General features: G+C 46.0%; 1 protein-coding gene across 5 annotated transcripts in view; it reads left to right on the top strand.

The window, feature by feature from the left end:
- Nucleotides 1–18,248, top strand: part of celf2 (cugbp, Elav-like family member 2) — a 559,937-nt gene that overhangs the window by 489,978 nt on the left and 51,711 nt on the right. For all 5 annotated transcript variants that reach the window (XM_055653430.1, XM_055653427.1, XM_055653429.1 and 2 more), the window contains 3 exons: nucleotides 399–447; nucleotides 9,140–9,274; nucleotides 15,847–15,926. In XM_055653430.1, coding sequence (XP_055509405.1) covers nucleotides 399–447; nucleotides 9,140–9,274; nucleotides 15,847–15,926 — 264 coding nt within the window. The remainder of the gene's footprint in view (nucleotides 1–398; nucleotides 448–9,139; nucleotides 9,275–15,846; nucleotides 15,927–18,248) is intronic.

Raw genomic sequence — 18,248 nt, 5'->3', positions numbered from 1 at the left:
AAATCGGGTGAGATCAGAAATGGACCAGCGACTAGCGCCTGTGTTTGCAGCGTCGCGCACAGCGCTGCATCGACGATAGTCATCCCGTAAATGTGGCAAGGCTGATCAAAGCCGCTGCTGGGGAGTAATTTGAATGCCAGCCCTCACAAGTAATGTGAGGCAGATAAGCACAGCATTATGAAGGGGAATTGCATTTTTTTTTCAACAAAAAAAATGTTCATTTTTATTTGAACCTTCGTCCTTTCACGGCACAGTGGTTTTAAATAATGGGGAACTGATGCTATTTTGCAGCAGTACTCAGCTGGGAATATTCCCAAACCGTGTCGGGATGGTGCACTCATTGTGCTTTGTGTTTTCGGAATATAAATTCATTTCTCTCTCTCTCCCTCTCATTTCAGATGCATCACCCTATTCAGATGAAACCTGCTGACAGTGAAAAATCAAATGGTAAGCAAAGCGTGTGTGCGCCGACTGCCGGGATCTGGGACTTTCATGGCTGTTGAGTTTATTTTCGTCGCCTCTCAAAGCAATTCCCGAAGGGCTGACAAGGGTGGTACGGTTTCAAAACAGATCAGTGGTCGTCTGACAAGAGAATAGCTGACGGTCGGTGGGTCATTGACTGTACAGAGTCGCAGGGAGAGGAAGGGTCTCGGCCCGACACGTCACCTTTTGTTTTTTTTAGGTTTAGAGATACAGCGCGGAAAGAGGCCCTTTGGCCCACCGAGTCCGAACTGACCTGCGATCCATAAGGTCATAAGTGATAGGAGTAGAATTAGGTCATTCGGACCAAAGATCCTGTAGCGAGCAAGATAGTCCACTCGACAAAAAAGACGTAGTTCGGTCATGGGCAGATTCATGGGTAATTTTCGGCCCCATTTCCGTAACCGGCTTCCGTCTCCGCACCAAAGATCCCGTAGTGGAGCAAAGATACTAGTGCGGAGACGGAAGCCGGTTACGGAAACATCCTCGTAAAAATAAAAGTTCTTTGGTAAAAATCTTCCCCTCATTTTCAGAATTTAACTTTATTAACACAAACTGTTCCCCCGCAACGTTGATTACACTGCGAGTCGGGTCGGGTCGGGTCGGGTTACTGAAATGGACGAAAAAAATGCTCACGTTCCGCTCCGTTGCGTACTACACGTCAGCCCATTGCATTTAGCAGGAGTGGTCTATCTTGCTCCGCTATAGGATCTTTGATTCGGACCATCAAGTCCACTCCGCCATTCAATCGTGGCTGATCTCTGCCTCCTAATCCCATTTTCCTGTCTTTTCCCCATATCCCTTGACACCCGTTCTAATCAAGAATTTGTATATCGCTGAGTTTAACATATCCACTGACTTGTGGCTATATCGAGCCCTGCCTGTTTTTGTGTTCTTGTGCTGGTATCTACATCAGACTGTTCCTTTTGGGACATAATGCACTCAGGAAGGTCATAGGTGATTAGATCAGAATTCGGCCATTTGGACCATCTAGTCCCTTCTGCCATTCAATCGTGGCTAATCTATCTCTCCCTCCTAACCCCATTCTCCTGCCTTCTCCCCATAACCTTTGACACCCGAATCTATCTATCTCAGCCTTAAAAATATCCATTGATTTGGCCTCAAACAGCTTTCTGTGGCAAAGAATTCCACAGATTCACCACCCTCAGACTAAATACATTTCTCCTCGTCTCCTTCCTAAAAGTATCCCCGCACATTACCATTGCTCTACACACACTAGGGACAATTTTTACATTCATATCGTCAATTATCCTACAAACCTGCACGTTTGGAGTGTGGGAGGACAACGAAGTCTTGGAGAAAACCCACGCAGGTCACGAGGAGAACGCACAAACTCCGTACAGACAGCACTCTTAGTCAGGATCGAACCAGGGTCTCTGGCGCTGTAATGCAGTACCTCTACCTCTGGGCCACCGTGCTGCCCTATTCCTTTTCTCCAAAGATACTACCTGACCCACTGAGTTACTCCAGTTTTTTTTTGTCTATCTACAGGGGGACACAGTCAGACTTAAATCTCCATGCCGTTGACACCCAAATAAAATGTGTCAGGAATCATAATGTCATAAGGGGCAGAGTCATAGGAGCAGAATTAGGCCATTAGACAATAAGGCCTCAAGTTTCTCTTAAATCTTTTCCTCTTCACCTTAAACCAATGTCCACTGGTCCTCGATTCCTCTACTCTGGGCAAGAGACTCTGTGCATCTACCCGATCTATTCCTCTCATGATCTTATACACCTCCATAAGATCACCCCTCATCCTCCTGCGCTCCAAGGAATAGAGTCCCAGCATACTCAACCTCTCCATATAGCTCAGACCCTCTCGTCCTGGCGACATCCCCGTAAATCTTCTCTGTACCCTGTCCAGCTTGACAACGTCTCTCCTATAGCATGGTGCCCAGAACTGAACACAATACTCTAACTGCGGCCTCACCAATGTCTTGTGCAACTGCAACATGACCTCCCAACTTCTAGACTCAATACTCTGACTGTTGAAGGACAACGTGCTAAAAGTATTTTTGGCCACCCGATATATCTGCGACTCCACCTTCAAGGAACCATGCACCTGTGCTCCTAGATCTCTTTGCTCTACAACAGTCCCCATTCACTGTGTAGGTCCTGCCCCCGTTAGACTTCCCAAAATTCAACGCCTCACATTTCTCTGTAGTGGAAACATCCTCTCCACATCCACTCTACCCAGGCCTTGTGCGCTTGTAATGAATGGAAATTTTACAATGAAGTCCATAGTAACATTTCATTCAAATGGTTGATAAAATTCTCGCGAGAGAAAGGTTGCCTTACTTGCACCTCACTTGTTGACTTGCACCTCCTCCAACCTCATCTACTGTGTCCGTCGTTCAAGGTGTACATCGGCGAGACCAAAGGTAGATCAGCTGGAGACCTAACCTGCTTAACCTAGGACCAGCCTTGCCATTGGGTGCTCATAGGTATACATTGGTGTGCCGATCCCAGTGTAGGTGCCAGTCGAGATATTTCGGTCAATAGACAATAGGCAGTAGGTGCAGGAGTAGGCCCTTCGAGCCAGGACCGCCATTCAATGTGATCATAGCTGATCACCCCAATCAGTACCCCGTTCCTGCCTTCTCCCCATATCCCCTGACTCCACAATCATTAAGAGCCCTATCTAGCTCTCTCTTCAAAGCATCTAGCGAGCCGCCCTCTGAGGCAGAGATTTCCACAGACTCACAAATTCTCAGTGTGAAAAAGTGTCTCCTCATCTTTGTTCTAAATGACTTACCCCTTATTCTTAAACTGTGGCCCCTGGTTCTGGACTCCCCCAACATCGGGAACATGTTTCCTGCCTCTAGCGTGTCCAAACCCTTAATAATCTTGAGAAACTCAGCGGGTGCAGCAGCATCTATGGAGCGAAGGAAAAAGGCAACGTTTCGGGCCGAAACCCTTCTTCAGACGCGAAACTTTGCCTTCTTCCTTCGCTCCATAGATGCTGCCGCACCCGCTGAGTTTCTCCAGCTTTTTTGTCTACCTTCGATTTTCCAGCATCTGCAGTTCCTTCTTAAACCCTTAATAATCTTAGATGTTTTTAATAAGATAGCCTCTCGTCCTTCCAAATTCCAGAGCATACAAGCCCAGCTGCTCCATTTGAATGGTTTCTGATTCTCGAAGATGAGCCTTTCGATGGTGTTTCGAGAACTCCCCCATCCATCTTGTAACAAAGAAGGGCAGTCGAGTCGTAACTCGGGCTAATTGATTCATCTCGGGAGTAATTGCGTTTCCTTGACCTTGTGAGGCATTGCATGGGGCTGATGAGTCTTCTAATTTTACATCTCGCCTGTCAAAAGATGTCAGTCACTACATCGCCAAAAGGCCCAAGAGCAGCAGACACCACCATGTCTGTCTTCTATCGTGAGCTGTTTTCAGAGCGAACACTGTGGTCTTTGAAACAATGCTCTTTAAATTGTTTGACGGAAAATATTGCAGTATACGAAAGCAAATTAATGCGAGAAAAAATACATTGTTTTGGTGTAATACCAATTAAAGATTAAGCTGTCATAAAAATTCGTAACGAGTAGGCTTATAAATTTTGAGATGGTAATTATATGCCATATGCTGACATTAAGAAACAGGAAGCTGGTTAATTAAATGAGACAATTTAGCTGCTGTTTCTTCAGAGACTGATTACTTATCAGAGTCGAAGCCAGTTTTTATACTGCAGATTGGAAACAAAGGATACAGTGAAGAGATAAGTGACATTTTCCATCCTTTTGAAGGGAAAGCAGGCTGCATCCGTCAAGGCCCGTGAAAGGGAGGACAACAAGACTACTGTCGTCTTTGTGGCTGATTGAGTTGGCAACCGCAGAATCGCAGACAGCCCTGGCACTGAGAGGGGCCATTCAAAACCGGCGGGACTCTGGCGCAGCGGTAGAGTTGCCGCCTCACATCGCCAGAGACCCGGGTGCTGTCTGTACGGAGTTTGTGCTTTCTCCCCGTACAGACAGCACCTGTAGTCGGGATCGAACCTGCAAGCGCTGTAAGGCAGCAACTCTACCACTGCTCCACCGCTGCTGCTTAATGTAAATTGTACTTTACACATTGAAGTTTTAGACAGTTTTGAACCTACTGATGAGATATGGTTAGATTCTTAGCAGTCACCTTAATAAATAGCTGCATTCGGAACTGCACATATAATTATGCACATGTTTCACAATTGCCATGATCAGTCAATTTGGAGATCCTCAGGTGGTTGTGATAGCTGATGATTTATTTTAAGAAGTAATTCTCTGCATGATGTCCATGTGAACCCGGGAGATATCTCCAGTCAAGAGGTCAAGGGTGTTGACATGTCATCTGAAACATGTGATCCATGCCATAGTTACTCTCTGCAGCTTTACAGGCAGCAACATGAATAAATATACAATAAATTATATGTTATGGTGTAGGAAAGAACTGCAGATGCTGGTTTCAATCGAAGATAGACACAAAATGCTGGAGTAACTCAGCGGGACAGTGATGTCATTCTAAAGGGCCTGTCCCACGTGGCGATTTTTTCGGCGACTGCCGGCATTATCGTCTAACGTATCGAGACCCGACCAGAAACGTCACCCATTCCTCCAGTATGTTGTGTCTATCTTAACCAGCATCTGCAGTTCCTTCCTCCAGCTTTTGTAGGTTAATTGGCTTCTGTAAATTGTCCCTGGTGGGTAGGTTTGAACTAGTGTACGGGGTGATCGCTGATCGGCACAGGCTCGGTGGGCCGAAGGGCCTGTTTCCCTGCTGTATATCTAAACTAAACTAAACGATATGTAGGAAGGAACTGCAGATGCTGATTTACACCGAAGATAGACGCCAAATGCTGGAGTAGCTCAGCGGGTCAGGCAGCATCTCTGGAGAGAAGGAATAGGTGACGTTTCGGGTCGAGACCCTTCTTCAAACTCTCAGCGTTTTGTGCCTAAGCTAAACTATTCTGGGAGCCTCCTTTGGTGCCGTGTAGCAACAGGGTTGAAGAAAAACCAATCGCGCTCTTTCTCGCAGCTGAATCACATAACACGTGCCTTTAAATGGTGGAATTTACATTAAATTTGATTTCACTTTTATTGGATGCTTGAAGTCGTGAAATGTGACAACTTTATTAACCACTTAAGCTTTGCAGGGTGGTATGGTAGAAATTGACCCTGTGCGACAGCAGAAATATTAACTCATAAATTCTTAGTTATTGTAAAGTCAATTTGTGCAGTCAGTTGGAAGGACATTATTCACAACCTTTCGTAATTGCCTTTTTAGTTTAGTTTAGAGAACTAGTGGAAACAGGCCCTTCGGCCCACCGTGTCAGTGCCAACCAGCAATCCCCGCACACCAACACTATCTTACACACAGTAGCAACAATTTGACATTCCTACCAAGGCAATTAAGCTACAAACCTGAATGTCTTTAGAGTGGGAGGAAACCGAAGATCTCGGAGAAAAACCAAGTGGTCACGGGGAGAACGTACAAACTGCACCCTTAGTCAGGATCGAACTCAGGTCTCCGGCGTTGCAAACGCTGTTAGTGCTGTAAGGCAGCAACTCCACTGCTGTGCCACCGTGACTTGTGTTGTGGTCAGAGTTTGGTGTCAAAGGCCCGGTGACTCCTGTTTGGTGGTGAGTAGTTGCCCAAAGAGTCGCACCTTTTTCTGGTCGCCGCTGGATTTTCAGCATGTTGAACATTTTCGGAGGCCTGCTGCGACTATGTCGGGTGACGGCAAGTTGCCGAAAAAGTGGGACAGGACCTTAAGATCTGCTGAGCATCTTAAATATGCCAGTATGTGGACAGTTCCTCTCCTCTACTGGCTTTGTGATTCATGGCTTGTTACCAGACTCAATGTTGTCTGTTCTGTTAGTGCCGGTCATTAAGGACAAAGCTGGTAAAGTAGGCAGCCTCAATGATTACAGGCCCATAGTTTTAGCCAGCATACTGCCAAAATGTGAATCTCTGGAACTCTCTGCCTCAGAAGGTAGTTGAGGCCACAGTTCATTGGCTATATTTAAGAGGGAGTTAGATGTGGTCCTTGTGGCTGAAGGGATCAAGGGGTATGGAGAGAAGGCAGGTACAGGATACTGAGTTGGATGATCAGCCATGATCTTATTGAATGGCGGTGCAGGCTCGAAGGGCCGAATGGCCTACTCCTGCCCCGAATTTCTATGTTTCTAAATGTCCTAGAAATAATTCTGCTAGGTAGATTAAATGTGTTTGTTAACTCTACAGATAACCAGTTTGGTTTTAATAGCAATGTTACAAAATTTTGAGATTAAAAAAATCAAGTCTGCAATTTATCCCATCAGATAAAGCATAACAATAAGTTTAATTTGACACCAAATTCACTTTCATATCTCAAGTATTAAAAAAGTTATGACCATTTTCATACTCGGAAATTAGCATCTTGTTCCCTATTGATTTTCAATGGATATTACAAAAAAGCTGTGATCTTGGATAATCAAACGCCCATTTCTTAAGGAAAGATTAACATTTTTAAATAGCCTATGTGTCCAAAGATTATTCACAAATAATTCACAATATAACATGATTTTTATATCTAATTTACATTAATTTATAGGCCAAATGGAAGGAATTTAGTGTTCAATTGCTGTAAATAAATGCCCATTTAAATCGGCTTTCTAGTGGGTTCATGTGAACGCGCGCTGGTTTAGAATGTTGACATAGCGCTGGATTAGTGCCCTCAAATGCCGAGAAAAATACTGCGGGATATAAAAAGCCCAAAATGAGCTATTCGTTATAGATAATTTGATATATAGGGTTATATACATGCCCCATTTAATGTAAAAATAAGGTACATACCTTTAATTGTTTGCTTTATAAAACCCTGGGGCTGCGAGAGATTGCGGAATTAAACAGTAATTTTAAAATTATCATAACTATATTATCGAGGCCTATAAAACTAATAATACCTTTTGCGACCGGGTCTTGCAGCGATTTTTCGTTAATGATTTACTAGGCTGAACATGTGCGATTAGTACAGCCTAGTAAAAATCGCGTTTTAAACCCGCCCCCTCCAAACAGCGCCAAAATCGCCGACATGGCTGAGGGCAGATTCCCAATGGCGATTCAGGTAGGTTTTGTAACATACCTAGTTTTAATGCTAAACATGGCACTGACGTGTATATGTGCCTTAAAGGAAATTGTAAACTAATATAGAGGTATAAACTGGTTAATCATAGAAAGTTGTTTGTTAAATTGAGCCAAAGAGGGGTGCCTAAACACATTGTGAGAATTCTGGCTTACGGGTATGCCCACCAGACTATATACAAGTAAATTGGGGCTATTCAGTCTCAGCCACATTTGGTGTTAGACAAGAGGGAATTTTGTCCCCAGTTCTTTTTAATCTCTTTATTGATGATATGTCCAAGCAATTGAAAGCCTGTAATGCTGGATGCATGATTGGTAATACTCTAATGAAACATATGTATGCAGATCATCTTGTGGTCTTTAGTCCATCTAGCGCTGGTCTCCTGCTGTTCTTTACAATATGTTCCGTGTATGGTGTGGAACATGATATCAAATATAATGCTGGTAAGAGTGCTGTTATGATCTGTAGAACCCAAGAGGATAAATTTCTAAAATTTCCTGATTGTCTGATAATAATCTTAGTGTCTGTAATGAGGTTAAATATCTTGGACACTTTATTACAGAACAAATGACAGATGATGAGGATATTTATGGGCAACGCCGTTTGCTGTATGCACAAGCAAACATTCCCTTACGCAAGTTTAGTGCGTGTACAGATGGAGTGAAGATGGCTCTGTTCAGAGCATATTGCACACCACTCTATACTGCACACCTGTGGTCAAACTACAGAAAAGCATGCTTTAAGAGACTTAAAGTAGCTTATAATGTTGCCATGAGAATATTACTTAAGAGACATAGATGGCGTAGTGCAAGTGAAATGGTTGTGGCTGCAGGAGTCAATATTTTACAAACTGTCTTAAAGAATCTGATGTATAAATTAATTTAGCCAATTAATGACTCTGAAAATGAAATCATCTTGGCCTTATCAAACATAGTTTAGCACTACACGCTACCAATCCCATCTGTGGAGACATCGGTAGGGTTGTCTCATTGGAGAACACTGTTTTTTTTCAATCTTGATCTTATACCATGTATTGTGCTTTTGTATGTAATTTGCCGTGCTTTTATAAGTAATTTATTCTATGTAATGTCTTGTCTATTATCTGGACCTTGAGTCTAATAAAAAAGTAAGTAAGTAAGTAAGTAAGTAAAAGGACGTTCCTTTAGGAGGGAGATGACGAGGAATTTCTTTAGTCAGAAGGTGATGAATCTGTGGAATTTTTTAAGGCGGAGATAGATAGATAGATTCTTAATTAGTACGGGTGTCAGAGGTTATGGGGGGAAGGCAGGAGAATGGGGTTTGGTGGGAGAGACAGATCAGCCGCGAGTGAACGGCAGAGTGGACTTGATGGGCCAAACGGCCTAATTCTGCTCCTATCACTTATGAACGTATATACGTACGATTGTAATCATGTGTTGTATTTCCGTTGACTGGTTAGCGCACAACAAAAGCTCTTCGCTGTACCTCGGTGGTACCCGTGAGAAATGAACGAAACTCGACTAACCCGCTTCCCATTTGTTTGTGTGCTTCTTTTCCCTCCAGCTGTGGAGGACCGAAAGTTGTTCATCGGGATGGTTTCAAAAAAATGCAACGAGAACGACATCAGAGTGATGTTCTCGACGTTCGGGCAGATAGAAGAATGCAGAATTCTCCGGGGACCAGACGGTTTGAGTCGAGGCAAGTGTGAAAGCTACCCAGCCTGTCTCCTTCTCCCTGGTGATAATCGGGACCGTATATGTCACCACCACTGAAACAGGACCTTCCAGCCTCCATTCCAAATGCAACATTATCAATACATCTTTCGCCCAGAGTGGTTTAGAGTTAGGTTTGTAGATACAGCGTGGAAACAGCCCACCGGGTGAGCACACTAACACTATCCTACACCCACTAGGAACAACTTTTACATTTATAACCTACACACCTGTACGTTTTTTGGAGCAGAGAATTCCACAGACTCACCACTCAAAAAGTGTTTCCTCGCCTCCGTTATAAATTAGATTCTTGATTAGTGAGGGCATCATGAGTTATAGGGAGAAGGCAGGAGACTGGGGTTGAGAGGGGAAGATAGATCAGCCATGATTGAATGGCGGAGTCGACTGGATGGGCCGAATGGCCTCATTCTGCTCTTATCTCGTATGAACTTATGAATCCACGAACCCTCTGTGGTGAGGGAGCTATCAGTTGACATCAGTCATTTTCTAATGCCCAATTAAAATCAGACTGAGTGTGGCTTTTCATTGCTTTTCTCACTCTGTAAAGTGGCATCCGCAGAGAGCGGGCCCACAACAGAACAACCCTTCCCCATCGCCTGTTTCCATGGTGATATGGCTCCTTCCTTCAGATGGAGCAACGTGCATTCCTCAAAAGCTGTGGCTGCAGCCGAGAACAGCGCTCCCCGTGACATTTCGCACGGTACTTTGTCTGTCAAAAGCAACCAGGGCCTGTCATTTGCCTTGTCATCACGTCCCCTAATTAGGTCACAGGATAGTTTCAGAAGCCAAGGCAGCTGGAAACTGTGCGTCTGCAAGACTGCACAGACCCTCTCCATTATTAAAGCCTTCCACCTCTCTCTCCTCAGTGTAGTTTAGGGATACAGGGCGGAAACAGGCCCTTCGGCCCACCGAGTCCGCACCGACCTGTGATCCCCGCGCATTAAGAAAAAGGAGTAAGCCATTTAGAACGGAGACGAGGAAACACTTTTTGTGGATTTCTCTGCCTCAGAGGGCGGTGGAGGAAGGTTCTCTAGATGCTTTCAAGAGAGAGCTAGATAGGGCTCTTAAAGATAGCGGAGTCAGGGGATATGGGGAGAAGGCAGGAACGGGGTACTGATTGCGGATGATCAGCCATGATCACATTGAATGGCGGTGCTGGCTCGAATGGCCAGGTGGCCTACTTCCTGCACCTATTGTCTATTGTCTATTAAGTACAGGTTATATTAAGTTGCAATTAGTACGGGTGTCAGGGATTATGGGGAGAAGGCAGGAGAATAGGGTTGGGAGGGAGAGATAGATCAGCCATGATTGAATAGCGGAGTAGAGTAGATGGGCCGAATGGCCTAATTCCGCTCCTCAACACTCCTCAACACTATCCTACACACACACACACACACACGGGGGGGGGGACAATTTACAATTACACCAAGCTAATTAGCCTACAAACCTGCACGTCCTTGGAGTGTGGGAGGAAACCGAAGACCGCGGAGAAAACTCACGCGGTGAGCGTACAAACTCGGTACAGACTGCGCCCGTGGTGGGGAAGGAACCCGCGTCTCTGGCGCTATGAGGCAGCAAATCTACCGCCGCGCCACCCTGCCGCCCCTTTCCAGCTGTGCAGCAGTTGAGCGGGATGTGAAGCTCCAGTCTTCAAGGAGGCCGCTGTCATTGAAGGCGGTACAGTGGTGCAGCTCGTCTTCTCAGCTTCTCCGTGACGGAGACCTGTGAGGAATCTGTCCATAGATGCTGCCTCATCCTGCTGGGTTTCTCCAACATTTTTGTCCACCGTCGATTTTCCCAGCATCTGCAGTTCTTTCTTAAACATAGGAATCTGAGGGGTAACTTGTTCACACAAAGAGCGGTGGGTGGATGGAACGAGCTGCCAGAGGAGGTAGTTGAGGCTGGGGGGCTATCGCAACGTTTAAGAAACATTTAGACAGGTACATGAATAGGACAGGTTTGGAGGGATATTATGGGTCAAATGCAGGCAGGTGGGACTAGTGTAGCTGGGAGATGTTGGGCAAGTTGGGCCGAAGGGCCTGTTTCCACACTGTATCAATCTATTCCTCTATGAACAAATGGGTTAAAATTAAACTTAATCCCACACTGTATGTTGTGTCCCTTGCCCCCACCGAAACGCCTCATTCCCATTGAACCAAGCGAGATGGACAGTCTGAAGAAAGGTCCCGACCTGAAACGTCACTTATCCGTGTTCTCCAGACCCTGACCCTCTAAATTAGTAATGAGGCATGGGGGTAACACAGGTGTTACATATACACAGCACCTTTAAGGGCCTGATTTTTTTCGGCCCTTGCCGGCACCCGTCATAGTCGCAGCGGGTTGCCAAAAATATCAACCTGTTGAAAATACAGCGGGCGACATGTCACGGGGTGGCGACGCCTGTTTGGTGGTGAGTAGTCGCCCAAAGAGTCGAGCCTTTTTCTGATCGCCGCTGGATTTTCAACACGATGAACATTTTCGGCAATCCGCTGCGGCTATGACGGGCTCCGGCAAGTCACCGAAAAAAAATTCGTAAGTGGGACAGGCCCCTTACGGTAGGCACTTGGAGCACTGTCACACTACGTTAGGCCGCCATTTATACAAGAGCACGTGGGAAGATATGGGTCTTGAGAGCAACTTGAAGATGGAGAGAGGGGGAGGTTTAGGGGGTTTAGAAAATGAGAGCAGCCCCCCCCCCCCCCCCCCCCCTCCTCCAAGGGTGAAGCAACTACATTTGGGTTCAACCAGCATGAAGGAATTTTTAGGAGGACATATCCCCGAGGGGCTTGTAGGGGAAGAGGCTACGGGGATAGGGAGAGGCAAGACCTTGGAGGGATAAGGAAGAGTAGACTGCAAATACGTACAGATTGGGAAGTCAGCAGGAAGTCAGTCATTAGTGAGCATGAGAGATTTAAATGCGTGTAATTTCTCTTCAATTTTGGGAGAAAGGGAAAGAGAGCAAGCGCGGCACAGTGGCGCAGCGGTAGAGTTGCTGCCTCACAGCGCCAGAGACCGGGGTCCCATCCCGACTACGGGTGCTGTCTGTACGGAGTTTGTACGCTCTCCCAGTGGGTTTTCTCCGAGATCTTCTGTTTCCACTCACACTGCAAAGAAATAGAGGTTTGTGGTTAATTGACATGGTGTAAACGTATAAATGTAAAAATGTGTCTAGTGTGTGTAGGGTCGTATTAATGTGTAGGGATCACTGGTCAGTACGGACTCGGTGGGCCGTAGGGCCTTGTTTCCGCGCTGTATCTCTAAATTAACCTAAACTAAGCAAACAAAAGAGACTTTAGAAGGATGAGAAAGGGGGTTCTCATTGAAACCTACCGGATAATAGAAGGCCTAGATAGAGTGGACATGTACAGGATGTTTCCAGTAATGGGAGAGTCCAGAACCAGAGGGCACAGCCTCAGAATTAAAGGACTTACCTTCAAAATGGAGATGAGGAAGAATTTCTTGAGCCAGAGGGTGGCGAATGTGTGGAATCTATTGCCACAGTTGGCGGTGGAGGCCAAGTCATTGGGTATTTTTAAGGCAGGGATTGATAGGTTCTTGATTATTAGTAAGGTCGTCAAAGGTTACGGGGAGAAGTCTGGAGAATGGGGTTGAAAGGGAAAATAGAGCAGCCATGATCGAATGGCAGAGTAGACTCGATGGGCCGAATGGCACAAATTTTCACCTATGTTTTATGGAGAGATTAAAAAATGAAGCATTGAAATATACCAGCCACAACACAGCGCGTCTGCTAAATGGGTCACTGATTGGAACAATGATTTACAGCATAACTGCATTTTTGCACGTTAGTTGCACAACAGGAAAGACTAGTGCGATGGAAACTGTTAAATTGGCTCACTAATTTCCCCAAAGATTTGACTGAGTTCCTTTGTGAAATCTTCCAGCCTGATTTTGCTGTCAACCAAGTTTACAGGATTCTCCCATTGAGAATGGGAGGCTGTGCTTTCTTGTGTAAAGGTGCACATGATACAAACTCAATTTTGTCACCATAGCCTTTCATCAATGGTCTAATCCTCCTGCACCTCCTAGGAGAATGTTTTAGTTTAGACAATAGACAATAGGTGCAGGAGTAGGCCATTCGGCCCTTCGAGCCAGCACCGCCATTTAATGTGAACATGGCTGATCATCCCCAATCAGTACCCCATTCCTGCCTTATCCCCTGACTCCGCTATCTTTAAGAGCCCTATGTAACTCTCTCTCGAAAGCATCCAGAGAACCGGCCTCCACCATCCTCTGAGACAGAGAATTCCACAGACTCACAACTCTCTGTGAGAAAAAGTGTTTCCTCGTCTCCGTTCTAAATGGCTTACCCCTTTTTCTTAAACTGTGGCCCCTGGTTATGGACTCCCCCAACATCGGGTACATGTTTCCTGCCTCTAGCGTGTCCAATCCCTTAGTTTGGTTCAGTTTAGAGATACGGAGCGCCGGAAACAAGCCCCGCGGCCCACCGACACCGCGCCGTCCAGCGATCCCCGCACATTAACACTATCCTACACACACTGGGGACAAGTTTACACATTTATACCAAGCCAATTAACCTACAAACCTGTGCGTCTTTGGAGTGTGGGGAGGAAACCAAAGATCTCGGAGAAAACCCACGCAGGTCACGGGGAGAACGTATAAACTCCGTACAGACAGCACCCGTAGTCGGGATCGAACCCGGGTCTCCGGCACTGCAAGTGCTTGTGAGGCAGCGACTCTACCGCTGCGCCACCGTGCCGCCAAGATGAATGTGTCATTTCAAACATTAAAGACATGTTAATTGCAAAAAGCTGATGAAAGCAAGGGGTGATTTGGATTAACATTCAATGTCTTGTTTATTATTATTTAAATTCAAGGTGCAGAGAAACATCTTAGTTTTGCCCCTGAAATCAAATAAGCAGCCTGAAAATTCCTCCTTGCTTTAAACCCCGCCAGCCCGCTCCAAATCGATTGGATTGATTGATTGAAAGGTACAGCATGGAAACAGGCCCTTCGGCCCACCGAGCCCGTGCCGGCCATCGATAACCCGTTAACACTAGTTCTGCGTTATCCCACTTTCTCATCCACTCCCTACACACCAATGGGCAATTTTACAGGGGGCCAATTAACCTACAATTGGGACGTGGGTGAAGACTGGAGGAAACCCACGCAGGTTATTGGGAGAAGGTGCAAACTCCACACAGACAGCGCCCGAGGTCAGGATCGAACCCTGGGTCTCTGGAGCTATGAGCAGCGGATCTACCCGCTGCCCCACTGTGCCCCCCCCCCCCCACCACGAGGGGTAACAGTCTAGATGGAGGAACAAATACATGTGTTAAGTTAGTTTAGTTGAGAGACACAGCGCGAAAACAGGCCCTTCAGCCCAGAGAATTTGCACCGAGCAGCAATCCCCGCTCATTAACACTATCCTACACACACACACACACACACACACACACACACACACACACACACACACACACACACACACACACACACACACACACACACACACACACACACACACACACACACACACACACACACACACACACACACACACACACACACATACACACACACACACACACACACACACACACACACACACACACACACACACACACACACACACACACACACACACACACACACACACACACACACACACACACACACACACACACACACACACACACACACACAGACACACACACACACACACACACACACACACACAAACACACACACACACACACACACACACACACACACACACACACACACACACACACACACACACACACACACACACACTCACACACACACACACACACACACACACATATACAGACACACACACACACATATACACACACACACGCACGCATGCATGCACACACACTCACACACACACACACACACACACGGCACAATTTTACATTTATACAAAGCCAGTTAAAACCTACAAACCTGCACGTCTTTGGATTGTGGGGAGGAAACCGAAGATCTCGGAGAAAACCCACGGGGAGAACGTGCAAACTCCGTACAGACAGCACCCGTAGTCAGGATCGACCCCGGGTCTCTGGCGCTGCGAGGCAGCAACTTCACGGCCGCGCCACCGTGCCGTTTAAGCGGTGCCAGGATCACTGGATCCCCTGCGATACATGTGCACGGCCACACAGCTGAATGGCAGAGTGAGTTTTATGTGGTCTTTAGAGTGCAGCAGCTGTGTATGTGAAATGGTACGTTGACCTACTTTCCTTTATCTTGTGAGAGCGCATTAACCAAGAGGCTTCAGGGCTTGACAGGCCAGTAGCAAGGCAAGGGAAAGGCATGGCTTGCTCTGCTTTTTTTTTTTAAAACAAAATCGTCAGTGAAAATGGAAAAAAAAAAAAAATGTTTTTAAAAAGCTGTTGTATTTTTATGTACTACTGAGAACAGTGTCGTCCTGTGGCCGATCTTTCGTGGAAGTTGTGTTGGTTTAACAAGCGTCCAATCCTTTTGTCTTGTTGTTTTTTTTTGTCTCTCCTGCTCCCCTGTCCCCCTTGACCACAGGCTGTGCATTTGTCACGTTTTCTACCAGGGCAATGGCACAGAATACAATCAAATCCATGCACCAGTCTCAAACCATGGAGGTACTGTAATGTCTCCCCTTTACTCGTTTCTTTGTGAATATTGTGGATTGTTGGGAAGCTGCAGTATACGGGCCGCACCACCACGTCATTCCCCGACACGGCCAACTCGGTCCGAGTCTCCGATTTGAGAATGCATTGGCTTTTCATCCCAAAAGTTTGAGTTTCTGCATTCACATTCGAAATCTTTCTCTTTCCTCAAAGGATCTCCCAACCTCCTCTCAGCTACTGTCCCAATTCATCAGTCGAGAAGTCAAGATTGGCCCGAAAGGAACAAAGTCTGCACAAGAACACAAAAAACGGGCAACGCTTCGTGTAGACACAAGGTAGACAAAAACGCTGGAGAAACTCGGCGGGTGAGGCAGCATCGATGAGGCGAAGGAATAGGCGACGTTTCGGGTCGAGACCCTTCTTCAGACTGAAGAAGGGTCTCGACCCAAAATGTCGCCTATTCCTTCGCTCCATAGACGCTGCCTCACCCGCTGAGTTTCTCCAGCGTTTTTGTCTACCTTCGATTTTTCCAGCATCTGCAGTTCTTTCTGAAGCAACTTGATGTAGACACAAGTCAGTGGATGTTTATTACGGCAGAGGTAGACGAATTCTTGATCAGCCAGGTGTCAAGGGTTATGAGGAGAAGGCAGGCACATGGGATTAGGAGGCAAGAGATAAGGCATGATCGAATGGCAGAGTAGACGTGATGGGCCGAAAGGCCTAATTCTACTCCTACTCCTATAACTTGTGAACGTGTGAACTGCAGATATTGCGTTACTAAAAAAGACACAAAGTGCTGGAGGACCTCAAATCATCTCTGGAGACCATGGATAGGTGATGTTTCACATCGCGACCCTTCTTCAGACTGAAGTGTTTGATATTCCCTGACTAAGAAGATTATTCTTCCATATGGAACAAGATGCCAGAGAAGGTAGTTAAGGCAGGTATTATTACACATTTGGACGGGTAGGTTTAGAGGGATATTGGGCAAATGCAGGTAGGTGGGACTAGTGTAGGTGGGGCATGATGGGCAAGTTGGGCCGAGTGGCCTGTTTCCACGCCATATGACTCTTAAGTGGTCATGGTGTCGAAGATCATTTCTCGAGGAATCTACACAGGGCTCCAGGGCTGGAGTGGGAATTTGGATGGTGTGGGAATGGAAAGGGAGGAGTCCACCAGAGGCCGGGAGTGTCAATAGCTAGCAGATTCACCGGGGGCTGAATGGTCCCCGTCAGTGCCATCGACAATGCTGCTTTCAGTGCTAACACTACAAGCCAAAGCTAGGACGGAAATGAGAAAGATAGAACAAGGCTCTCGCCATCTGAACCAACTCAACCCCAAACTACAAATTGACATTCATGAGCAATATTAAAAAAATACCTTTGCAGTTGATCTGATGGGTTCGTATTCATCCCCCAACGAGCCCATTGATATTTTGGAGAAGCCTCTCAGATACCTCAGGAAGGCCAGCAACTTGCAACCATGCACCAGAGAGTCCAGCACATGCGATGTTGAAAGCGCATTAAAAGGCATTTTGAAGTGCATTTTGCTGTCATTTTGGGAGTGAGGACAGGCGATGGAATAAGAGACCACAAGGCCACAGGGACCTTGTGCAGAGGGAGTCTGGGCCGTGAATGCCTCCTCTCATTAGTAAGAGGCAACACTTCAGACAGAGACTCGGAGAGAAGAGATCGTGGAGGGAATGGAAAGAGATCGGCAACAATGCAGAACTCAAATATGACCCCATTTATTTGATTTTACAAAAGCCAAAGCTATTGCCCAAAGTAGTATGAGTCCCGCCAAGGTATACTGCAGCTTCAAATAGTGTGGAATGTGTCGGGAGAGGGTAACGTTCTGTAAATTACAGCTTTATAATAATCTGCACGTCTTCAAACACTGTTTAACCGCAGGTCTTATAGATCATAGCACGTAAAACTGCTCAACTAACAACTTGTTACACTCATTAAAAATAAGATTAACTTCATTGATTGCTCAGTGATGGCTGTGGTACTTAACTTGATGGCTAAGCAGATGCTGAAGTCAACTGTGCCCTGCACAGAGACCAAAGGTTAAACGTGTTTTAATTTGTTTTTTTTGCTGTGTTTTGTTTCGACCAGCTCGCTTTGAGCGGGGAATTGTTGTCGAAAGCTAATTTACTTTCGTTCTCATTGGTGTGTCGTTTACAGTTGTTTAATCTTTGTGATGGTTGTGGGGTTTTTTTTTTTTTGTCCTCACATTTCTTGACATGTTCCTTCTTGGATTTAATGCTCAATATAACCTGCTCCTTCAAACCAACTCTCCTTCCACCTCAAGGGTTATTGATAGGGGACGATC

Source organism: Leucoraja erinacea, chromosome 22 (genome assembly GCF_028641065.1).
Source record: "Leucoraja erinacea ecotype New England chromosome 22, Leri_hhj_1, whole genome shotgun sequence".
Taxonomy (NCBI): domain Eukaryota; kingdom Metazoa; phylum Chordata; class Chondrichthyes; order Rajiformes; family Rajidae; genus Leucoraja; species Leucoraja erinaceus.
This window is presented reverse-complemented; position numbering and strand designations above follow the sequence as displayed.